The 22,610-nt window shown below is 45.8% G+C and overlaps 1 protein-coding gene across 1 annotated transcript in view; it reads right to left on the bottom strand.

Moving 5' to 3' along the window:
• The window catches only part of EDEM1 (ER degradation enhancing alpha-mannosidase like protein 1), a gene marked incomplete at its 5' end in the record, with an annotated part of 31,164 nt that extends 8,554 nt beyond the window's left edge, over nt 1-22,610 (bottom strand). The window contains 9 exon segments of the mRNA XM_006143049.3: nt 748-821; nt 4,047-4,217; nt 4,696-4,816; nt 6,596-6,770; nt 9,114-9,297; nt 10,623-10,794; nt 12,151-12,254; nt 16,014-16,086; nt 22,388-22,610. Of these exon segments, the coding sequence (XP_006143111.2) occupies nt 748-821; nt 4,047-4,217; nt 4,696-4,816; nt 6,596-6,770; nt 9,114-9,297; nt 10,623-10,794; nt 12,151-12,254; nt 16,014-16,086; nt 22,388-22,610 (1,297 nt within the window).

Below are 22,610 nucleotides of genomic sequence, written 5' to 3'. Positions count from 1 at the left end.
TAAAAAGAAACCAAAAAGACACTGGGTTGTCGGGAATGTCATGATGGATTTTTGCATAGAAAATCATAGGAAACATACATCATGACTCTCCCAACGACTTAATATTTTCTAAGAAATATCTTTTACAGGTGGGAGGGGAAAAGTCATGAAATTGAAATACAGAACTTGCTTTTATACACACATATATATACAGATGTGTGTGTATATATATGCACACACATATATACACAATTCATTTATAAATACATAAAAAGATTATCAGTTTATATATTTAACTGCTGACTGTTCACTCTGTACATAGACCCTGCAATGATAATATTCTACCTCTTTATTTCTTAGACTCCCTAAACATTCTTGTGTATGTATTATTTGTATAATGAGGTAGAATAAGCTACTTTCAAACAGCACACACAGCCTGCTGAAACCTTAGAGAAAAAAAAATTTAAAAAAAAAAAGAGGATACAATAAAAAGCAATTCCCACCACAATGGAGAGGCTCTACTACACCAAAAGCTAAACAATTTCCATACAAGTTAACATTCATGACCTGTTTATAAATTTAAGTGCAAACTATGCTATTTCCCCACAACTCAATGGAGAGGCTCTACTACACCAAAAGCTAAACAATTTCCATACAAGTTAACATTCATGACCTGTTTATAAACTTAAGTGCAAACTATGCTATTTCCCCACAACAACTCAAAATAAATCAACGTGGCCAACAGAAAAAGGAAGTTAGAAAACTGACTTGACTTTTGTGTACTTTTCCAGACTCTGCAGAATGTCCATTCCTACATGGAGGTAGAAGGGATTCTTGGTCGCCTAGAGAGAACACGAGAGAGGGTGATCCAGCAAGGGCTTGGACGGCACGCCATCGGCAAACCCCACGGAGACGGCAGGCTCCCCGAGGAGAGGAGGCTCTGGCCAATGGGAGGAACGGGGCCCACTTCACTTGATCTCGCAGGTCATGGTGTTAAAGGTGCCCCACCAGCTCTGGCCCAAGATGGCCTACAGTGTGTGTGACTTCAGACAGGTCAGAACACCTGCTCCAGGGAAGGACAACACTGCCCAAGGTGGCTGGAAATGAAATGATGCCCTCCTGGCAGGACCACACCTGAGAACAGATGTGGTGTGTCTTACCTCCGAGTTCTCCAGAAACGTACGAGACACAGAGCACCGCCCCCCTTCCAGTTACAGCACTGAGAGGGAAGGCCAATGGGAACGAGACTTTCAATGGCCTCTCACGGAGGCCCCACACACTTTCCTCTCCTTACCCCAGAAAGTCGGTCCTCGGGTTGCTTACTCTCCATGCCTTCGATGGTTTTGTTAGGAAAACGATTCTCTGGGAAGATGAGACTTTCATCCCACAAACCATTTACAAGTTGGGGGTCATCTTTAATTCATGCCTAATGCCAACCTTGGCAGCAAAAGTGAGCAAGGACGAGGCCAGCAGTCTCTGGATTAAAAGAGCGCAAGGCATGCCCTCAGATTAGGCAAAGCTGTAAAAGCTGAAGACTGCTCTGGAGCCTAAGAAAATAGCCAACGTGAGGAACAGTTGAAATAGAAAAGAGGAAGTTACAGAAACGAAGAGCTATAAGCCCACAGGCAACGGGAATAAGGTAAGAGAAGCCTAACGGCAGCCAGACGTTGTCCTCAGAGTGCCGCCAGCTGACTACCTGGGGACTATTACTACTAATAGTCTTGTAGGGCTCCCCCCTTTCACTATCTAAAGCAACTGGTGAGGATTTGATACAAAACAAAATTTAATAAATCTAAACCACAATTACTAACCCTACCACCAGAGGTTATAAAAATCAGGCTCCAGGGCGGGCAGGTGGCATGAAGGTTAAGGGCGCCAAATTCCCACGTGGCTGACTGCAGTCCAAGTCCCAGGCCTGGCGTCTTGCTTTCTCACTTTCTCTCTCTCTCCCTTGCTCTTGCTCTGTCCCTCTTTGGTAAAATTAAAAGAAATAACTATTACTACTAATAGTCTTGTAGGGCTCCCCCCTTTCACTATCTAAAGCAACTGGTGAGGATTTGATACAAAACAAAATTTAATAAATCTAAACCACAATTACTAACCCTACCACCAGAGGTTATAAAAATCAGGCTCCAGGGCGGGCAGGTGGCATGAAGGTTAAGGGCGCCAAATTCCCACGTGGCTGACTGCAGTCCAAGTCCCAGGCCTGGCGTCTTGCTTTCTCACTTTCTCTCTCTCTCCCTTGCTCTTGCTCTGTCCCTCTTTGGTAAAATTAAAAGAAATAAAGTTAAATAAAATAATTCTAAAAAAACAAATCAGGCTGCACTCCCCAGGCCTTGCCTATTGCAGGCGTCTGTTTCAGGCCTGCCGAGCTGCACTGAAGGGCAGCGTCTTGGACAGCGGGCAGCTGTGCGCTGTGAGTGGATGCAACCACAAGGCACGTATATACGTATGGCATGGCACGGTGTAAGTATCTGGCTTCAGCTGTCAGAGGGAGACATTTCACACATTTCGCAATTAAGTGAGGTTCCCTCTGGCACTACAGTCATTTCACTTAAGATGAACGCTGTATGTTTTTGTTTGTTTGTTTAACATTAAACAAAAATGGCATGTAGATGATTTCCTTTACAACCAAGAGAAAGAATTTTCTTTTTTGTCTGATTAATCATTACAAAGACTAGGGTTCCACAGTACACTGGTACAGAACTGCTTTCCAAAAGAGGGTTGTTGGGTCAAATGAATCTGGAATACAATGAGTATGTAATCTTGGATATTTAAAGATGTAAAAGAATAGGGTCAGCCCCATCGCCTGGCTGTTGAGGCGGCTGGATATCACAAGGCTCAGCATGCGATTCAGGTCTTGGACCTAGCAGCTCGAGAAACACACCGATGTGCATGCATGTGTGCCCAAAATTCCAAAATGAGGGAGGGCTGGAGGAGGGGCTGCAGTGTGACGACCCTCTGGAGTGGAGGGAGGGAGTGCTTTCTCCGTTCCCTCTCTCTGTCTCGTTGCTTGCTGTCTGTCTCTCTGGAGAGTGCACATGCCCCTCTAGCAAAAAATAAAATAATAATAATAAATTTTTAAAATTGAGAAATAACTGTAAAACCATGAAACAGCTTTGGAAATGCGAGGTTAAGGGGCCAGCAGGTGGCGTGGGGCTTAAGGCACTGGACATTCTCACATGGCAAACCATGGTTCATGTCCCAGAGTTGGTGGCTTGCTTTCTCATTTTCCCTCCCTCTCTCTCTCTCTCTCTCTCTGGTCAAATTAAGACAAATGAATGAATAAATAATATTAAATAATTCTTAAAAAAAGAAAAGAAAGAAAATGTAAAGTTAAAAAACATAAATGGGGGGGGGTCAGCAGGTGCCATGGCAGTTAAGCCACTAAATCTCACATGGCCGACTCTGTGGTTTAAGTCCTGTGCCCACTGGGACTTTATGTGTATGTCTAAAATCCCACAGGAGGATGGAGGAGCAGGGACTGTGATGTGGCTAGCCCCCCGGGTGAGTGCAGGGGTGATTTCTCACTCTCCCTCTCTCTCTCTGTCTTGCTCCAGTGAATGCACATGCCCTATAGCAAAAATCTAAAATAAATAAATAAATAAATAAATGGGGCTGGCCCTGTGACTGAGTAGTTGAGGGAGCTGGATCACACATACTCTGTTGTGCAGTTCGAATCCCAGCCCTAGAGACTTCAGAAAGACACAAGGTACTTGTGTGCCATATGCCCAAGTCCCGGCGGGATGGCGGACTGGAGCAGGGATCATGGCATAACGATGCCCCGCCCAGGGTGCTTTCTCCCTCTCCCTCTCTCTGATGAGTGCGCGTGCCCTCTGGCATATTAAAATAATAACTAAACAAAAAATAACCAGAAATGACTGCAGGCACCTTCTGTCTTGTGGAACCATGAATGGCGCCAACACTAATGAGGTGACAGATGGGTGGAAATTCTCTAGTCTCTAGAAACAACGCAATTCTAAGTCAATCAGCACATGCCATTAGGAACCAACAGGTACAGTCCTCCTGGTGTTCAAATGCAAACTCGTGCTTAACGACTCTCATACCTGGTAGAGGAGATACGTGGACTCCACTAACTCTGGTCTCAGCGGGTAGAACAGGACGTCGGGGGCCTGCAGCTGCCAGTTATACCTCTCCGGGAGGGCCCCGTAGCGTTTCCAGATGGCGTAGTAAAAGGCGTGGAGGCAGATGGCATCTTCCACATCTCCTATCAGGACCTGAAGAGGAGACACAGGTCACTTTTCTCAGTTGCGAGACTTGACACAAAGGCTAGAGGCTCTCCCTCTTCCTCTCCCCCAACCCCATGCTTACTGGACATGGCTGGACTAAAAACCAACCCAAAGGTCAACAACCCAGACAAAAAGACGCCCTCCCTATCTGGCCATTAATGCCAAAGGGATACAGGTGACAGAGGAGAAGCGCCTCAACACCCTAATGAACACAGAAAGAACAACTAAGGGGTGCATGATCCAAAATCTCAGAGTTACTTTTCAAACGTGGGTCTGATCTTATTTTTAGTGTGGTCCTTTTCAGCATATGGAGATCAAACGCACAAACAGAATAATCGAGACACCCCCCAAGTGCAGAGGAGCTCAAGTACGCTCTGGTATCAAGAAAAGAAAGGGGGTGGTGGGGGTGGGGGCGGTGAGCTCCTTCTGACGACTGCTGCTCTTGGCAAAGCTGACTGCACTGTACCTGCAGTCCGGGGAAGAAGGCCTGCAGAGAGTCGATCCAGGTGTTCATCAGCTGCCCGCTGAACATGTTCACATTGACGTAGAGGGGAGGGTCTCCTTCACCTTCGTTACAGGCCTCCCGCCTACAAACCCAAGCAGCGCATTCAAAAGTGGGCAGAAGGCTCACTGGCGGGACTCCGGGGCTATTCCTACAGCAGTCCCCTGCGACATTCATTTAAATCGACATTAATTTCTTCTCTTAATTCCTGAAATATGTGGAGAGAGATTACCTGTCCCGGTCTATAGCAGACTCCAGCAGAAGGTAATAGTTCCCACGGACTAAAAGTTCTAAATTACGCCATGCTAAAACGTATCGGGTTTTCACTGTGGATTTGACCCGAGCAGGAAAGCCTGGTTCTTTCCGTACAAAAAGAGTCTCTTTTACAGGAAAGTCACAGCTGGGCCTTGAGGGGTGCATCAGGGTAAGACCCTCACGGATTACCACTCAATTAGTTTGGGGCTTTGAAATAAAAAATGACTGAACTCTGGCCAAAGGCCTCTTATTTATACACAGCACTCACACAGGGGGTCCCTACAACGGCTAACATAGAAATGAGTCCAAGAAAACCCTACCCAGCGGGAAGCTCAGCAGCTGTAACGGGCTCTGGGCATTTAACATATAAATGTTCGCCAGGGCAGCCGGGAACTGACACTGACATGGGGGGGAGGCCCTCTAGCTTAGAATGGGGCATCCTCACGCACACAGCACTCACACAGGGGGTCCCTACAACGGCTAACATAGAAATGAGTCCAAGAAAACCCTACGCAGCGGGAAGCTCAGCAGCTGTAACGGGCTCTGGGCATTTAACATATAAATGTACGTCAGGGCAGCCGGGAACTGACAATGACATGGGGGGAGGCCCTCTAGCTTAGAATGGGGCGTCCTCACGCTCTCTCCCCTACCATCCTGAAAGTCCAACTGAGAAATGGCAAATCCTGTTTTAAACAAACTCAGAAGAAAGAAAATGTGGAACCAGCCCTTTATCCTGCAGGTTTCAGGGATGGTGACAAAGCCTAACAACTCTGCAGCAGTCGCACCCCTGTGTCGTCCCACCCATGCTCTATCATGGCTGGTCTGGGGGACGGACAGTCTGGCAGACACATTTCTGTATCATTCCCAGGTGTGGCTTCCAGTCTTCCTCTGTCTGTCTGTCAGATCACACACTCTGAAGGGCCAGCTGCCATGAGCTACTTGCAGAGGCCCCTGGCAAGGAATGAAGACCTCCAGCCAACAGCCTGCAAGGCACTGAAGCCTGCCAAGCATGACATGAGCGAGCCGGGAAGGGGACCCTCAGCCCCCTCGGCACATCTGCAGCTTCCCGGCAACCTGAGCACCGGGGCCAGAAGTCCGCTCAGCTGCTTCTACCTGCCTGTCCCTCCCAAACTGGGAGAGGTGGTGACTGTGGGTTTTTGTTTGTTTTTTTTTTTTTTGCTGGGGGGGGAGGTTTTTGCTATAGGGCACGTGAGCTCGCCAGAGAGACAGAAAGCGAGAAGTCACCCCCCGGGAGGATGGCCACGCCGCAATCCCTTCTCCTCCATTCTCCTCTCGGGATCTCAGGCACGCATGCACGCGCGCCCGGTGTGAGTTTAAACTGCCAAGCCCAGGACTCGAACCGCGGTCAACTACATGGGAGTCCAGTGACATAGCCATTACACGAACTACTGGTCCCGCGACTGTGGTTTTAAGCCAGAGTACCACCCTGAACAGCTAATGTAGCTCTTTGACCTTGAGTGACTTTGTCAAATAACCAGGAGGGTAAGGTGAGGGCAAAGACACCCCGTGAGCTCATGCTGAGGAAAACAGGGACACTTCAGAGCGCATTCCATCTGAGTGCAAGGCCACAGAGGTCGAGGCGACATACCCTCTTCTTAAGTAGTTCTGAATACTCTGATATGCAGCATTAAACATCTCTAGGTCTTCTTTTTCTCCAAAGAGAATGTAAGATTTCAAGAGGTATTCATAGAAGGAGTCCAGTCCAGCACCCAAGCCACTCTGCTTTCCAACCCAGCGGCCCGTCTGAATGTTCACAACGTTGCCTGTGAAAACAAACGAGGCACTTTAGGTCCCAGTTAGCTTGGGCGAGGGGCGGAGGCTAACGTATTTTAAAACATCTTAGGAGGGAATTCATCACCTTTAACCCAGTACTGCTATTGTTGGGAATTTATCCTAAAAAAAATTAAAAAGCGTTATATTGTTTACCAAATAAGTATTTGTAAAATGAAAAAAGAAAAAAAAAGGGAACTAAGTGTCTAACCTAAGATAAAAAGAGTTAATGGACAATTAGGTGACCTTTAAAAATGGTAACTATGGGGACCAGCAGTTAGTGTGATGGCTATGTCGCTGGACTCTCATGTAGTCGGCCACAGTTCAAGCCCCAGACCTGGTGGCTTAAACTCACACCAGGCGCATGTGCATGCGTGTCCAAGATCTCGAGAGGAGAATGGAGAAGGGACTGTGGCGTGGCCATCCTCCCTGGGGGGTGATTTCTCGCTTTCTGTCTTTGTAGTGAGCGCACGGTGATTTCTCGCTTTCTGTCTTTGTAGTGAGCACACGCGCCCTACAGCTAAAAAAAAAAAAAGGAAAAAAAAATGGTAACTATGAAAAACAAGGGTACTAACTTGGAAATACTTGAATGACCTGTTAAATATAAGACAGAATAAAAATATTTGCTTATATTGTATGATAGTTGAAAATAATATGAGTTATACATGCCAGACTAAAGGGGTTTATGGTAAGCTATGAAGTTAACAATTTGGGATGACACTGGTCAACTATTTGATGATGGACTGACAATCTGAGGTATTCTATTACTTTTATTGTTTATAAATGCAACAAATTTGAATATAAAATTTAGAACTAAAGAAAAAATTAAAAACAAAACAAAAACAAAAACATAACAATCACTTATACAGTGGCCAGCTAGTGGTGTTGTAGTTAAGGCTGCTAGATTCCACATGGTCGACTATGTGGTTCAAGTCCCAGGCCCAGTGGTTTGAAAATCACACCGAGTACGTACGTGTGTGTGTGTGTGCTCAAAATCCCACAACCCACTATGACTCTGGGACAATCAATCGAGTTCCTTCCCAATGCCAGAAAGAAAGTATCTTCCCTTGAATGAGATAAAAACCCATTTTAAAATAACATCTTGAGTTAGCAAAATACTAATAATTACTGAAGTACCTAGCTGTTGCTACTCATTATAAGTTCTCTCAACCATTTTTCAACATGTTTTTGATAATTTTTAAATAACATCCTGACCAAATATTCTCAAGGGGGAAAAAGAAATATACGTTAATATACGTTTGATCCGAGCTTTCGATAAACTATCACACACCTAGATTTCTCTGTGCGGGAGGGGCTGATCGCTCTCTCTCTCTCTCTCTCTCTCTCTCTCTCTCTCTCTCCCCTAAGCACATGCACACCACAGCAAAACAGAAAAACACTTGCACAAAACTAAACTTTTGGCCTGGCTACAACAGCAGAAAGGCACCACCGGGTGGAGGCTGCCACCCATGGAGGGGCCCTTCCTGCCCAACCCAAACAGGCTGTGGTGGTGAACGCCTGCAGCCCTGGCTGTCTAGGAGGCCAAGAGAGGAGGATGACTGCACAGAGAGGTTCTATCGAAATGCATCTCCCTCCCTCTGTTTCATATGCTCGCTCATTCAAAAAGCAAACCAACAAACAAGGAAAAGCTTTTGCCACAACCCACTATGACTCTGGGACAATCAATCGAGTTCCTTCCCAATGCCAGAAAGAAAGTATCTTCCCTTGAATGAGATAAAAACCCATTTTAAAATAACATCTTGAGTTAGCAAAATACTAATAATTACTGAAGTACCTAGCTGTTGCTACTCATTATAAGTTCTCTCAACCATTTTTCAACATGTTTTTGATAATTTTTAAATAACATCCTGACCAAACATTCTCAAGGGGGAAAAAGAAATATACGTTAATATACGTTTGATCCGAGCTTTCGATAAACTATCACACACCTAGATTTTTTAAGAGGAAAAAGCTGCTTCACCAGTAACTTATTCCTATATTTAGAACTTGATATTAAAGCAATAAAATCTGCCTGAGAGGTGGTTCTTTTTATAGCATTTCCATTAACAATAATTTAAGTGAAATATGCCAGGGGTTCCAGATCGGGAGGGAGCCCTGCTACAGCAAAAGCATTATTCCTCTCCATCAAACCTTACAGACTCATTCTAAGCTAAGGTCACATCAGGAAACTGGATACGGCAGACACCGAGGGCCATTTACAGTCAATTGTCAGACTCAATGGTCCAGCAAAGACGAAGTGTCGAGGAGGTGAATCCTGATGATGGGAGGAGAGGGACAAGGGTACCAGTCCCAGCAATGCGAAGGTGACAGCACACCTAACAATCCTGTGTCGTTGCTCCGAAGGCTCCAAAGGGCTTTCACTGCCCGTCTGGCCACCCATTCAAACGTGGAATCCCCCAGCAGCCGGCTCAGAATCCCAAATTCTACCAGCAGGGACCCAGCTCCTGCCGTGCACGTCTCATTATTGCTGTCAGGAGGAACGCCTGTCTTCAGATTCACCTGGGGACAGGAAGAGACAAAGGCTTTGTGGGACAAGTCAAGGAATCCGCCAGGCTGAAAGGCCAGTTCACAGACATCAGACTTACCTAAGGAACCAAGCTCACCACAGAGAGCGAGAGGCAGCTCGCTAGCTCCCAAGATGAGATGGATGTGGAGTTATATTTAAAAGACACAAACAAGATGATAAGAATGCCAACACCTTATCTTTGTAACAACACATCTTCAGGGAATGATTAAAACGCTATTCACTAGGACCAGCAGGTGGCATAATGGTTGTCAACTGGGACCAGCAGGTGGCATAATGGTTGTCACTGGATTCCCATGTAGTTGATGGCGGTTCAAGTCCCAGACCTGGTGGCTTAAAATTGATGCTAGGCATGTACGCCTATGTGCCCAAAATCCTGAGTGGAGATTGGAGGAGAAAGGACTGTGGCGTGACCATTCCAACTGGGTGGTGATTTCTCCCTTTCTGTCTCTCTGTCTCTCTGGCACATGCACATGCCCTGTAGCAAAAAAAAAATCTCAAAAAATAAATAAATAAAAAATAAAACACTATTTCTTTCTTTCCAGTAAGTTTCCTGCATGGTTACACGAGCACCAGGCTTTGGAGTAGAGACAAAGATAAGCTACAGAATCACAGATAAATTTTAAGTGAGCTACTATGGACACTTCGGCTCAGCGAAGGACCCTCACAAAGGGTCCTCAAACTGGGAGAGAAAGGAGGCGTGGCCAGAATATGACAGCCACTTTCACCATGAAGGCTCTGGGGCCTACCAACTCTCTGATGGTTATCTAAAAGGCTGACTCAATTCCCAGAGGAGTATGGGCTCTATAATTCCGATGTCATCTCATTCCAGGTCTTGTCTTTAAATCAGCAGCTAACTTGCTGGTCTGTGTGGGCTGCATTTAAGGCATTCAGAAGAACATTCACTGTGTTCCCATAACCCACATGTGAGGATTTCTGGGGAAATGTACCAAGTCAGAAATGAAGACAAAATTCTCTACACCACTTTGTAGCAGGGGATATAAGTCACACAAGTAAAAGAAAGTAAGAAAACTGAACACAGGAACCTAGGTCGGGTCAGCCATGACACTGTGGGCCAGCACACAGCAGGCGCTCAGTAAACACTGAAGGACTCAACAGATGTTTTCATCATATTTACAAACAAATTCTCCCAAGGGCACCACTGTGGGTTGGTTTGTTTTGTTTTGTTTTGAACCTCAGCTCCATCCCTTCCCCCGAATAAATGAGTAAACAGGGTTTTAATTCAGGAAGATGGTGAAACTCAAAGGTGTTTAACTCAAAGATCAAACGGCCCACTTACCCGAGGATAGGGGATCCCTGTCTTGGTGTTTTCGAAGGCTGGGAGCAGCCGCACAGCCAGATCATGGGCCATGTGCAAAAGTTCGTTATCATAATCCTTTATTGTCATGTCACCGAAGGGCTGCTTGGAGTCGGTTATTATTCTGTGGGCTGAAAGGAGGCTTCCCAGGACCCTAATAACAGGAAGAACAGAAAGACAAGATCATGTTGCTTGTGAATGTAAGCATTCCAATTCATGACAACGGAATGGCCAGTTTCTCCATGGACTCAGAACGGCCTGGAGTTGGAGTTGGAGGGATTTGACTTCATGGGCTCCTTTTCAACTCTCCTAATAAATGACTGATTCTCATCTAACTACTGGACGGGCGAAAAGGAATCATCGTCTGAGGCTGTGCAGAACAACCCCACTAAAATATTAACATATTTGGTCATGTGAATGGTTGAGCATTAAAAAAAAGGGAGTATACAAAGTGTTCTCAGAATCAACATTACCTATTGGTATTACTATATTACTCTTATCTTACTTGGAGGTTGGAAGGAAAATGTAAACCTTATAAGAAACTCAGAGATAGGAGGCAACTAGCTTAAATCTAAGTCACTGTAAATCCATGAATGTCACATTCCAATGTTCGTTCTTTTTTTTTTTTCAAATCCATTTTTTATTATCATCTTTTACATTCCAATGTTTCAAAGGGGACTGCAAGCATTTTTCAGAACAAATGCTTCCATAATTTTGATATTCCTTACGGTATGTGTGCGTGTGTGGTGTTTGAGACAGGGTCTCACTGTGTTCGATCCTCCTGCCTCCGCCTCCTGAGTCACTGGGATCATTGGTGCATGCCTCCACACCAGCTTTTGAGAGTGGACCAGGAACTGAACCCAGCCCTCCCATCGGGCCTCGGCCCCTAGAGAAGCATCACCTGGTGCGCACTACTGTGGCTGGGCCTCGGTTTGTAATAAATATTATATCTATAAACTGGAACACTCTGCAGTAACACAATTTTCAAAAAAGGTGAGATGGAAAAATAATCACAAGGTATCGAACCACAAAAAGCAAAATATAAGAAACCGGGCACAGAGCATGAGCTCAATGTCTCCCAGAGAGAGCAGGATGAGTGAGAGACACACAAAAAGGAAATACACCAAAATGGCAAGCAGTGGTTTTCTGTGGGTGGTGAAGTGAGAAACTCTCATTTCCTCCAGAAATACACAGGGGGTTTCCTAGGACACAATGAAGCAAGGAAATGAGACCAGACAAAGGCAAACCTTGAAACCACTCACTGGAGGGAACCCTATCTTATACCCTCCCATAAAACATACATGTGTCCTGCCCAATTCAACATGTGACTTCTTTGAAAGGTCAACTATTTCAGTTTTAACTCAACAATGAACGTGAAAAGTGCACATAGCATCCATCAGCTCTATCTGGACTCTTCTCCTGGACTTTGGGGTTGGAAGACTCCCAAACAAGAATTTGTCTCGTTACACACAAGCAAAAGCTTTTGATCCATTTTATGTACTATTTTTACCTTATTGTGGCCTCAAAGACCTGGACGGTGGAATCTCTGTCGAAGGAAACTGTGTTGATCACTAACTTGACTGCTTTCTGGAACTCAGATGAATTTCCCATTATCTTTAAAAAGAGGAACACAGACCATTACCGCAGCTTGTAACGAAGCAGAGGCAACACAATCGTCTCAACGTGTGCGCGTGTGGTTTTGCCATGGGAGGAGGAGGAGTGCATAGGCAGGAAAGTACAGTTACATCTTAGAACACGTTCTGGGATAGATGGTAAGCCTGCTCCCTCCAACTCCAGAATCCTAGCTCCAAATGGCAAAACTGTACAAGATTCCTCCCCAAACCATGAGCGCTCTTCTCTGCCCACTCCACTCCCCCTCAAACTTCAGTCTTATCTTGCTTAATGTGCAAAGTGTTGTCGCGCCTAAACTTCTGGGATGGGTAAAAATAAACCTGAAAACTGAAGAAACAAAAATACTGCGTTCCCTCTCTTTCTCAAGTAAATCAACAGCTCAGGTGCTGGGCTTCCAGGAGAGTCAAACATCTGGAAGACAGACTAAACTTGCTGCTGGTACCCAGATGTCCAAACCCTTTGAGGAATAGTAGTCATATCTTTGGGAGAAGAACATAAAACCAGAAACATTGAAAACAAACAAAACATACACATTATCAGCTCTGTATCCTTTTCAAAGAGTGATCTACAGGGCCGGCCCCACAGCACAAGGTTAGGCCCTGTACACAGGAATCTGGCTCCTACATGACTGACTGTGGTTTGAATCCTGGTCCAGGCAGCTTGAAAAAGCACACCAGGCACATATGCATGCATGCCCAAATCTTGATAATACGGAGATAAAGACGACAAAGGATTGCAGAATGGCCGCCCTGTTATTTGTGCTCATTAGCTCGCTCTCTCCCTCTCTCTTTCCCATTTGTTCTATGTTATGCAGACGTGCTCTCTGACAATGGAAAAAAAGTGATCTAGAATTATGATGTCTATTTTGGGTGTGTGGATATGAGGTCATACCAAGCTATCATTTACGTCAAGTTTTTCCTAGGACAAAAATAAGTGCAAATCTACAAAATGTTATACATTAACATGAACTGAAATAATTTCATTTTATTCGAAATTTTATGAAAACACTGGGATTATAACATTATAAGGATAAGTGCACATACAACACCCCTGCAAAAACAAACAAACCCACAATGAGAAAAATACAAATCATTTCACCAGACACTAGTCCTTTCAAGTGCCTGCTTATTTTCTAGTATTTATTGGTCTGCTACATCTTATTTCCCCTCATGTTATTTTTTTTGTAACACAGAGAACTACAGATGTTTCTTTTCTGGCTTTCGGTCTTTCTTTTTTGAAAGATCATGCAACAATGTACAAATTGTACCCAATGGTCAGGAGGCTGCCTTCTGTGAGTTTCCATAGCACAGTTGTTAGAGCCTGTTTCAAAGGCTTGCCAGAGAAAAGGAAACCCACAGCCTAAGTAACACCTGAAAAATAAGCCTGAGCACGGGCACACGAAAGGCCGGAAACTCGACAATAAAAACCACAGGGATGGGGCTGCTTCCTCACAGATGCTCACCAGCAACAAGAACCCCTGGGGCTGCAGGTGCCGATGTGAGCTAGGGAGGAGGATGGTGAAAGAAGCCAGCAACTCTTAATGACGTATTGTGAGTTGCCATTTTAGTCAGATCGTTACGGAGCCCAGGGTAATCAGACTATGAAGTCATTCACTCGTGCTGAAGAAAAGCTGGATTGGACAGGAGGGTTAAATCGGTTTCTTTAGTGCAAGACTTCTCAGAGCCTTTAAAAGACTGATGTGCATTGCGGGTTTCTAACTGTGGAATAGACATATAGAATTTTTCAAGTTCATTTAGGAAAAGAACTTTTCTCTCAGGGAACTATACCCTGAGAGAAACCTGAGAGGACTGGTGTTGGGAAATGTCTGATTAACAGTTCATTTTCTGAACAAGTGTTTTGCACTCTACTATATACCAGCTATTACTCAGTGTGGGGGAGGATATGACGAGAAATGGAAATAATGTATTTGTATTTAAATGCATGACGGGGATAAAAAGAAAAGAGCTCAGGGAGGAGGGGTGAGCTTTCATAAGCTATATATGAGTCTTAGGATTTTTTGTTTTAAGCAACGCATGTAGGGTGAGTCAGCCTCTAGCACCTGAATCAGCCAGCTCTGTTTAGGCTGAACGTACCTGTCTGGCCACATTTTGATCGGTGATGGTGGATGACGGAAATGGAGCAGCAGTCACTTCAGAGGAGAAACTGGGAAACTAAAGTGCTCTTCAATGACAGACTAGCTGAATGCAAGCCAGGACCAGCTTTCCTAGTAGAACAACAGCCTCCTCCTATTTGTGCTACTTATTTATACATTAAGGATGTAGAATGATCTCTCAAGCTCTTTCCGCATTCTGCGAGCCCTACCACAAACAAGACAGTAGATGGTTGTACTGCAAGCTTCGTTGGTATTACACAATCTGAACTCTTTTTTTTTTTTTTCTTTCATACTACAAGGCTTATGCACTGCCAACAAGAGGGAGGTGAGAAATCACCACCAAGAGGGGCCACGCAAGCCCTTCTCTTCCATTCTCCTCTTGGTGTTCTGGGCATGATGCACACATGCCCAGCATGATTTTCAAGCCACCGGGTCTAAGACTCAAACCGTGGAGCTGACCATGTGGGATCCAGCTGCCCTAACCTCTGTTCCACCTGACTTTAAACTCTTCCAAAAGACATTAAAAGAAATGATTCAGTACATTATTTGGGCCAGTCTGCAGTAAGAATTTTCTCATGGTAAAGACCTGCCGAACAATGAAGGAGAGCAAGGCGGCCGTAAACTCCCCAGTCTGAGGGAGATTTAAAACCACCACGCTGTGCCGGGCTACAGCCACCTGGACGCCATATGTTATGGCAAAGAGTCGAGAAGCAGATCAAGCACACGACCGGATAAGAGGGACCACGTTCACGCTGCCCGGCTGCCTTCAGTGTGCTCCTGCACGTCTATACAAAGATCGCCCGCTGCCCAAAGTCAGTGCAGAAGCCACAGGAAGAGGGAAGGCAGCACTGCAGGTGGCAGCCCGAGGGTGGAGTGGACAAGGAGAGACAGAAGAGGCGTGTTCACGGGCAGCTGCACGAGGGCTGGCACCAGGGCTCCGATGCTCATGGGGAGCCCATGCAGGGGCTCAATGAGATTTCAGGGTCCTGCTGACCCTGAGGTCTTCTGTCTTTTTCTTTTAGTCCTGGAATAGTAACTATAAGGGTTGATGGACTTCTCCATGGATCCCTTTAGGAGGTAAGAGAGTGGCCCTGAGGTCAGCAGGTGGCAAGCACGTTCAGGAGCTGGATCCCACATGGCTGATTTCATGTTTTGAGTGCCAGAGTCCAAGGTTTGAAAAATCATGCCAGGCACGTGGGTGCAAGCCCAAGAAGAGAAGGAGGAGAAGGAACTACACAGTGGTCAGCTCCTCAGAGAGTGCTTTCCCACTCTCCTTCTGTCTCTCTGGAGAATGCCCTATAGCAAAAACTGAAGATAGTGGCCAACTGAGAGAAAAACTGGTTACCCAAGAACCATCACACATTTCTTCTCCATTTGTTTTTAGAGGAATCGCATTTCCCTTCATTTAACCTTGAACACTTTTTTCTGCTCTCCTAGTTCCTATCACCAAATAAGTCATGGAAGCTCTCAACACATAGAGCATAGCAGATAAATAAAAGCTATCCAAGTTATCAATAAGTTTGAGTATCTTAAGTATCCAATTCCCTGGATTCTCATTCCCGGAGAAAATAGGCGTTATCAACCCAAATATCTTATCTCAGTTTTAAACAAACAAAACAAACACTTACTGCAAGTGTATCTAAGGCATCGACCAGAGTCAGCGAGTAGTTCCCGAGCACATCATTGATGTTCAGGTTTGAGCTGAAAAAGAAGTGAGATTTAAATTAAGCTTACTCACTTTATTTTGTATTATTTTTAATAACAAGACTGCCTGCTAACTCTTATTTATCATTTGGGAAGTAATTATGGGAGGACTGAATGGCAGAGGTCTCTCTGTCTCAAAAGCCACCGTTTCAAAGTAGAGGTGAGCTGGGTGCTGCAGAGATGCCGTCCTGCCCTTGTACAGCACGTCTGCACCACAGTGGAAAGAACCTGATGGGGAGGGGGCCGTGAACGAGGGTCCTCTGCCCCCTCTGAGGCAGTTGCATCACCATAAACGATCTCTTTCAACCTTTGCCAGCTTCGAAAGGCCCTGATTTTGCAATCGCTAGGAACTAAAGGGGCAATCCTGTCAGGTAACCAACATGTCATAGTTTAACACAGGAATTAGACACTCTAGCCAGCTACACACAAAAAGATGTAAACGCGATTGGCTATAGTCTCAGTCTCACCCCTCTGTCCCTTGGATGGGGGAGGGGGGATAATTCAATGACATCTCTTCCCAAGAATCCCCATTATTCCTATTAATTCTACTAGGGAACCAAAGCAGGAATAGAGGCCCTTCCCCCTTTGAACTGGAACTCTAAGAACTTTTCTGCCACTCCTGTCCCACACCATCTCCAACACCAATTTTCATTCTGAAACAATCTCAAGAAACCAACTTTAGGATGCAAACAGGGTAAAGCTCCCCAGTCACCCTGATATATCTTTGCAACACTAAAATCAATGAAGACAACAAAAACTGGGCCTGGCAGGGATGCAGAAACAGTGGAAGTAACAGCACAGCTTGAGAAATTCAGGGGACTTCACTTACTCTTCTGCCCCATGAACCCTGAAAATAATTGCAGAACTTGGGGAAAAAAAAAAAACGATAGAGAAGAGATAGTTTAAATTTGCATTTATTAAGAAAAAAAAAAAAAAAACCCGATAGAGAGGAGATAACATAGATATTTTAAATTTGTATTTATTAGAGACCAAAAATGAAAAGGCTCACTTTTATTCCCAGTAACAGATTCACCGATGCCTGCCATCTTCCCTCCCATCCCTGGGTCCCTTTATCTGCTCCTCAGATCACCCTAAAGGGCCATCCCTGTGACAGAACACCTGGGAACAGCAGCACCCCATTCCATGGGCTCATGGGGTTCGCCGCGCTCTTGGAGGCATTGCCCGTCTCAGAGGGAGTGAACAGGCCTCACATGACCTAAACACAAACAGCCTCAACCTCAGATCTTATCTGAACCTTCCAGCTGCCTTGTGTGAGGCTGCGTTACGCCACTTCATCTAGGACCAAGAATTTACAGCAACATTTCAGACACGGTTTTAAGAAACAAGCTAGAGATCAATAGAAGGGGTCTATCAACAGAACGAGGGCTTTCACAGCTGTAAAGTACGCAAACCACACGACTGCAACCCTGTGCCGTGTCTGTTCTTTCCAAATAAACTCACATAATAGCAAAAGGTCCCCTCAAGACAAGAGCTATGAATTCTCATGTGCTTCTCGAGGGCGGTGCCAGCCAGAATGGATGCAGGAAATGCAAAGGTTGGAGGAGGGGGTCCAAGTAGACAGGAAGCTCCTCGGGCTTAGTTCTGCCAACTCAAAAATATTCTGCTGGGTTTAAACACTCAGCTACAGGGCTCTGGTGCTTCAAAACAAAGAAGGTCTGTCCCAACCTGCCTCATCAGAAATGGTCCCTTGTCATGGGCATCCAAGCTATAGGGTAGGCGAGTGACCCTCACTCTGACCTGTCCTGAGCCACACCCTGAGCTATGGCATGTGCCAGCCCTTCTACCTGCACAGGGATTACTGACTGGGAGAAGTTTACGGTGCTGTTCCTTTTAGTCGGTAATGAAAATGGACCCAGGTTCTAATTCATTCTCACCACAATGCTCGAGTAGTTAATACGAGTGGATAAGAGTTGCCAGAGTGCCAGAGAGTGGGGCCAGCAGGTGCCATGGTGGTTGGGAGCACTGGACTCCCACATGGTTGACCGTGGTTCAAGTGACCCAGAGGCTTGCTTTGTCACTTTTCCTCTCTCTCTGCCCCTCTCTGATCAAATTAAAATAAACGAATGGATAAAAAATAAAGTTCAATAAAATAATTCTTTACAGAAAAACAAACAAAAAAAGAGTTGCCAGAGTGCAGTCAGCAGATGATGTGGAGGTTAAGGCACTGGACTCCCACATGGCTGACCACAGGTCAAGTCCCAGACCTGGCAGTTTGAAAATCACTACAGGTATGTGTGTGCATGCCCAAAATCCTAAAAAGAGAAGGGATTGTGGCATGGCCATCCCCTCTGAGGGCTGATTTCTCACTTTCCCTCTCGTTCTCTAGCAAGTGCATCACCCTATGGCAAAAACCTACCAAAAATAAATAAATAAAAAAGTTAGCAGAGTAAAAATAAAAACACGTATAATAACTGTAAGGTTGTTCCACTCTAGTCAGACGAACCACTACAAAGGTCTGGGATGTTTGTTGTAACACTTTTAATTCTTTTCAGCTACTAAATAACTGGTATCTACTCTTTCAAAATATCTGAAAATAGATAAAAAGAAAGGAGGGAAATAAAAGAAAATAAGACCTCATAAAACCCTCTTGGCCAAAGGGCATGAAATGACTGTGTCTGTATTTTTGCCAGCCCACTATGCAGATCAGACTGGATTGGTGCTTTGTAGATATTCTTGTCCATGATACCTTTTAAGTGTCTCAAGCCAAGAAGTCCAGCTTCTCAGGCTGGGCAAGGTCTAAGCGTGCACATCGCACATGAAACCACTGCTGCACTCCCCACCTAATTCACCTTGCTGTGGATTTTAAAGTTCTTATTCTCTCCATACAGGAAAGGTGGAGAAAGTTATAGCCTTTGATAGAAAATGTGTGCTCACATAGCTAACAAAATCAAACATGTGCATTTAAAAAAAGACTCCCACAGACACTTGACCTGTAACAGCTGTTCAGGAATCTACCTGGGGCTGTCCGGGCACAGTGATGAAGAACCAGTCCCTGCACTCAAGGGATTGATAATCGGGTGGAGACAAAGCAAAGGAAATGAAGGTGGGTTTGAGCACGCACTTCTCAAACAACCTTGTGATGTGGAGCCAGCTCAAAAGGAGAACTGAGTAAACCAAGGAGAACCATGTTCAGACAGTTCAATACAGCGTCATGGGAAAAAACGTGTTGACCCAGGCTCTGAAGGAGGGCAAGGTTTTAGAAAGAAAGAGGGACGTGTATGCGTGTGTGCCCCAAGTCCCAAGAGGGGAGTAGGGGAGAGGGGATTGCGGTATGGCCATTCCCCTTCAGGGTGATGGCTCAGTTTCTCTCTCTCTCTCTCTCTCTCTCTGTCTCTCTCCAGCAAGTGCACGTGCCCTATAGCAAAGTTAGAAAAAGAAAAAAGAAAGTGGAACGCAGAGGAGGCCATCTTAAATGAGGAGTGCAGAGTCAGTTTGGAGTCTAATATCTGACAAGTTTGTTCATTTGAGATTTGCTTTTAGCAATATGATTAAGGACAAAGCAAGAGTGGTCTCAGGGCCAGGGCTCAACTGGTTGGTCTTCATAGGATTATAGAAACACCTAAATTTACTCGGAGAGACTGAACTTGGACGTTCCAACCCAAAGTGGGGATGTGAGAGGACTGTCCCAGCACGGCGGCCTGGAGCTAGGCAGAGAAAGTGGGGATGTGAGAGGACTGTCCCAGCACAGTGGCCTGGAGCTGGGCAGAAAGGATATGCTGTCTTTGGCAGGTTCAGGTTTTGCTTCCTTCATATGGACTCCCACCTGCCCGCAGTCAAATGAGACAGTCAGTAAAGGTGACTGAAAAGACATGACACACATTTGGCATCTATATTTTGTTTCTGTATTTCTTACATATTATTCTAATGGCAAGTTCACTATTTTTTACATTTGATCTTAACCAAAAGACTAAGAAACAATACACTATTTTTTTTTACACAAATCACTGGAAGACACTTAACAAACAAGAGGATATGTCTGATTTTTAAAAATCTGACAGATTTGTACTACAGGTTATTTATCTGGGAAATATAAAATGGGCTCAATGGATCCAGAGCCAGAATGACAAAGTTTTTGCTCTCAACTTTTCTCCAAAATATCAAAGCCTGAGGGGAGTTAATTAAAGGAAGGGGGAATACGAAAAGTGAACTTTTCTATTCTTCCTAAGTGACCAGAAGGAGGGTCTCCCTAAGGCCACCACAAACCCAGAGCTCCCTCACCTCCTCAAAGACAAAAAGGTTTACCAACCGAAAGGCTTTCACAACTCCGGGCACAAGCCTGCCCAAGTGCCATCAACGCCCTACGCCTGCAATATTTCTCACAACATCCGTCCAACACCAAATCTAGCACAAATCAACCTGGCTGGCCTTGACCTCCAGACTGCCGCTGTACAAGCAAGCCCAAATAGACACCAGCGAACTTCATCCTGAAATCAGCACCTAGGTCACACCTGAGGCCCCAGGGTCTCTACCACCTCACTTTGCTGGAGAGGGGCTCCCAGTCCTCCAGAGAGTTCTCGAGGTTCATTAATCAAAACAGTAAAAACACGCTCCAGACCATCATATTCCCAAAACAAAGTGTTATCACGAATCCCCATTATATTGTTTTCCTTCAGTAGGTCCCTGTAAAAGGAAATCGGAGACACAGCGTGTGAGAGAAGGGTAGTTACTGAAAGCGCTCTCTCCCTTCTCGTAACACCAGCGGCATTACTGACAACGCAAACTGCTGGGCAGAATTGTACACACACTGCTACTATGTAAGAAATGTGTAGGATTATGGGCAAGAGCTGGCAGGAAAGATAAATTTCAAATAACTGGTGGGATTTTAGACTTTCAAAAAAAAGTAATCAAGGTTATTCTAAAAAAATTTTAAAAGATGGAAAGAAATACATCCATGGTTATAAACCCAGTCTTCCACGTTAGAAATCCAGTCTAATCAATGGAGATAAATGATTCATTCATTCCCTATGATTTCAAAAGACCCAACACTTTTTTTTTTCAAAATGTAATACTTCTGTCTCAAACCCTTCAAGCTAGAAAATACATTTATATGTATAAGGGCTGATGATTAAGCAAGAAAAATAACTTACTGGTTTCCTACAAAATTTTTAAAGGCCCCATCCTCTGTAGTGTGGGATGTGTCCTCGCTTCATGGTAATCAAACCATTTAAAAACTCTTCAGAGGGCCGTTAGTGCATGCTTCTTTTTAGAACCTAAGGGCGGGACTCTGATGCTTTCCATTTTCCAAAAGAGGACGGAAAATACCTGTCCCCAACATCCAAAGCTACACAGGGACACTGAGCAACGCAATGCCTCAGACCAGTCCAGCCCAGCCCAGCCCAGCCCAGCCTTGGGGAGGGAACACAGGGCGGCGCAGGGGAGTTACCTGTCTGGCCTAACAGTGTTGTGGCAAAGCACACCCGTCCTTACCATCTAGGTAAGGAGGTTCTTAGCTGGGTGTGCTGGCCTTTTGGACTTAGAGGTCAACAGCAGTGACCCTTGGAGCTCAGCCTTTGCAAACAAGGCTATGGCCGATGAGGGCTGGCTGCCTTTCCTTGACAGCACGGTCACCAAAGTGGAGGAACATATGGGACAGAGGAGCACAGGGCAATGACGTCGACAGTCCATTCAGCGTCCAAGGAATCTCACCCCCACTATCTGGACGCCAAGTCTGCACCAAAAACTTCCCTCTGTCCCATCTACCCACACTTCCTGGGGGGCAGAGAGGTTGTAACTTGCTGGTGGCTTTGGAAAAGTCGCGTCTCAGCCCAGCTCCTGAATCCTTACATGGCAAAGACCTGGGTGTGACAACCTGATTAAAAGGAAGGGAAAGGAGAGGGGGGGAGAATAAGGGCTTGTTCTGAAGCTGGCTTCCTCGGGAACCATAGATTTCATTCTGATTTAACGTTCATCGGGAGAAGGGGCTCGAGAAAGGACTCGAAAGCCCGCTAGCCAGCCTCTAGCACTGCCACTGTCCCGTACAGTCTCTGGGCCTCAGCTTCCCCATCCGTGAGACGCTGAGCTAGATAGCTGTCCCTAATTTCGTAGTTTCCGGGAAATCAAGAGAGGTAACAGCCATCGGCCTACCCACCGGTCCCTCCTAAACCCAGGGGAAACCCCAAATGGAGGCCGGCCAAAGCCTCGCGCCGACGGGCACTGGCCCCAGGACCCTAAAGGCCCTGTCATCCCTCGGGGAACCGGGAGGACGGGTGGCCGCACGCCGGCGCAGTCGGAAGGGAGCGCGTGGGGTGCGCGCGTCGGGCGGGCGCAGGGTACTCACGGGTCCCCGCGGTCGGGCCCTCTGCCGCGGCAGTAGATGGGGTTGAGCTCGTCCTGGGGAAAGGCGTGCGCCATGTAGTTGTCGTAACCGAAGACGAACATGCCCCGCGCCAGGTCGCGCATCTGGGCGCGCAGCTGCGGCGGGAAGGCGCTGCTGTAGCGCTTCTCGTACTCGTCCGGGCCGCGGCCCCGGCCGCCCAGCACGTACCCCCAGTGCGCCGGGC

This window comes from Tupaia chinensis, unplaced genomic scaffold (genome assembly GCF_000334495.1).
Source record: "Tupaia chinensis unplaced genomic scaffold, TupChi_1.0 Scaffold000089_1, whole genome shotgun sequence".
NCBI lineage: Eukaryota > Metazoa > Chordata > Mammalia > Scandentia > Tupaiidae > Tupaia > Tupaia belangeri.
The sequence above is the reverse complement of the archived record's forward strand: the minus strand, read 5'-3'. Positions and strand labels throughout refer to the sequence as shown.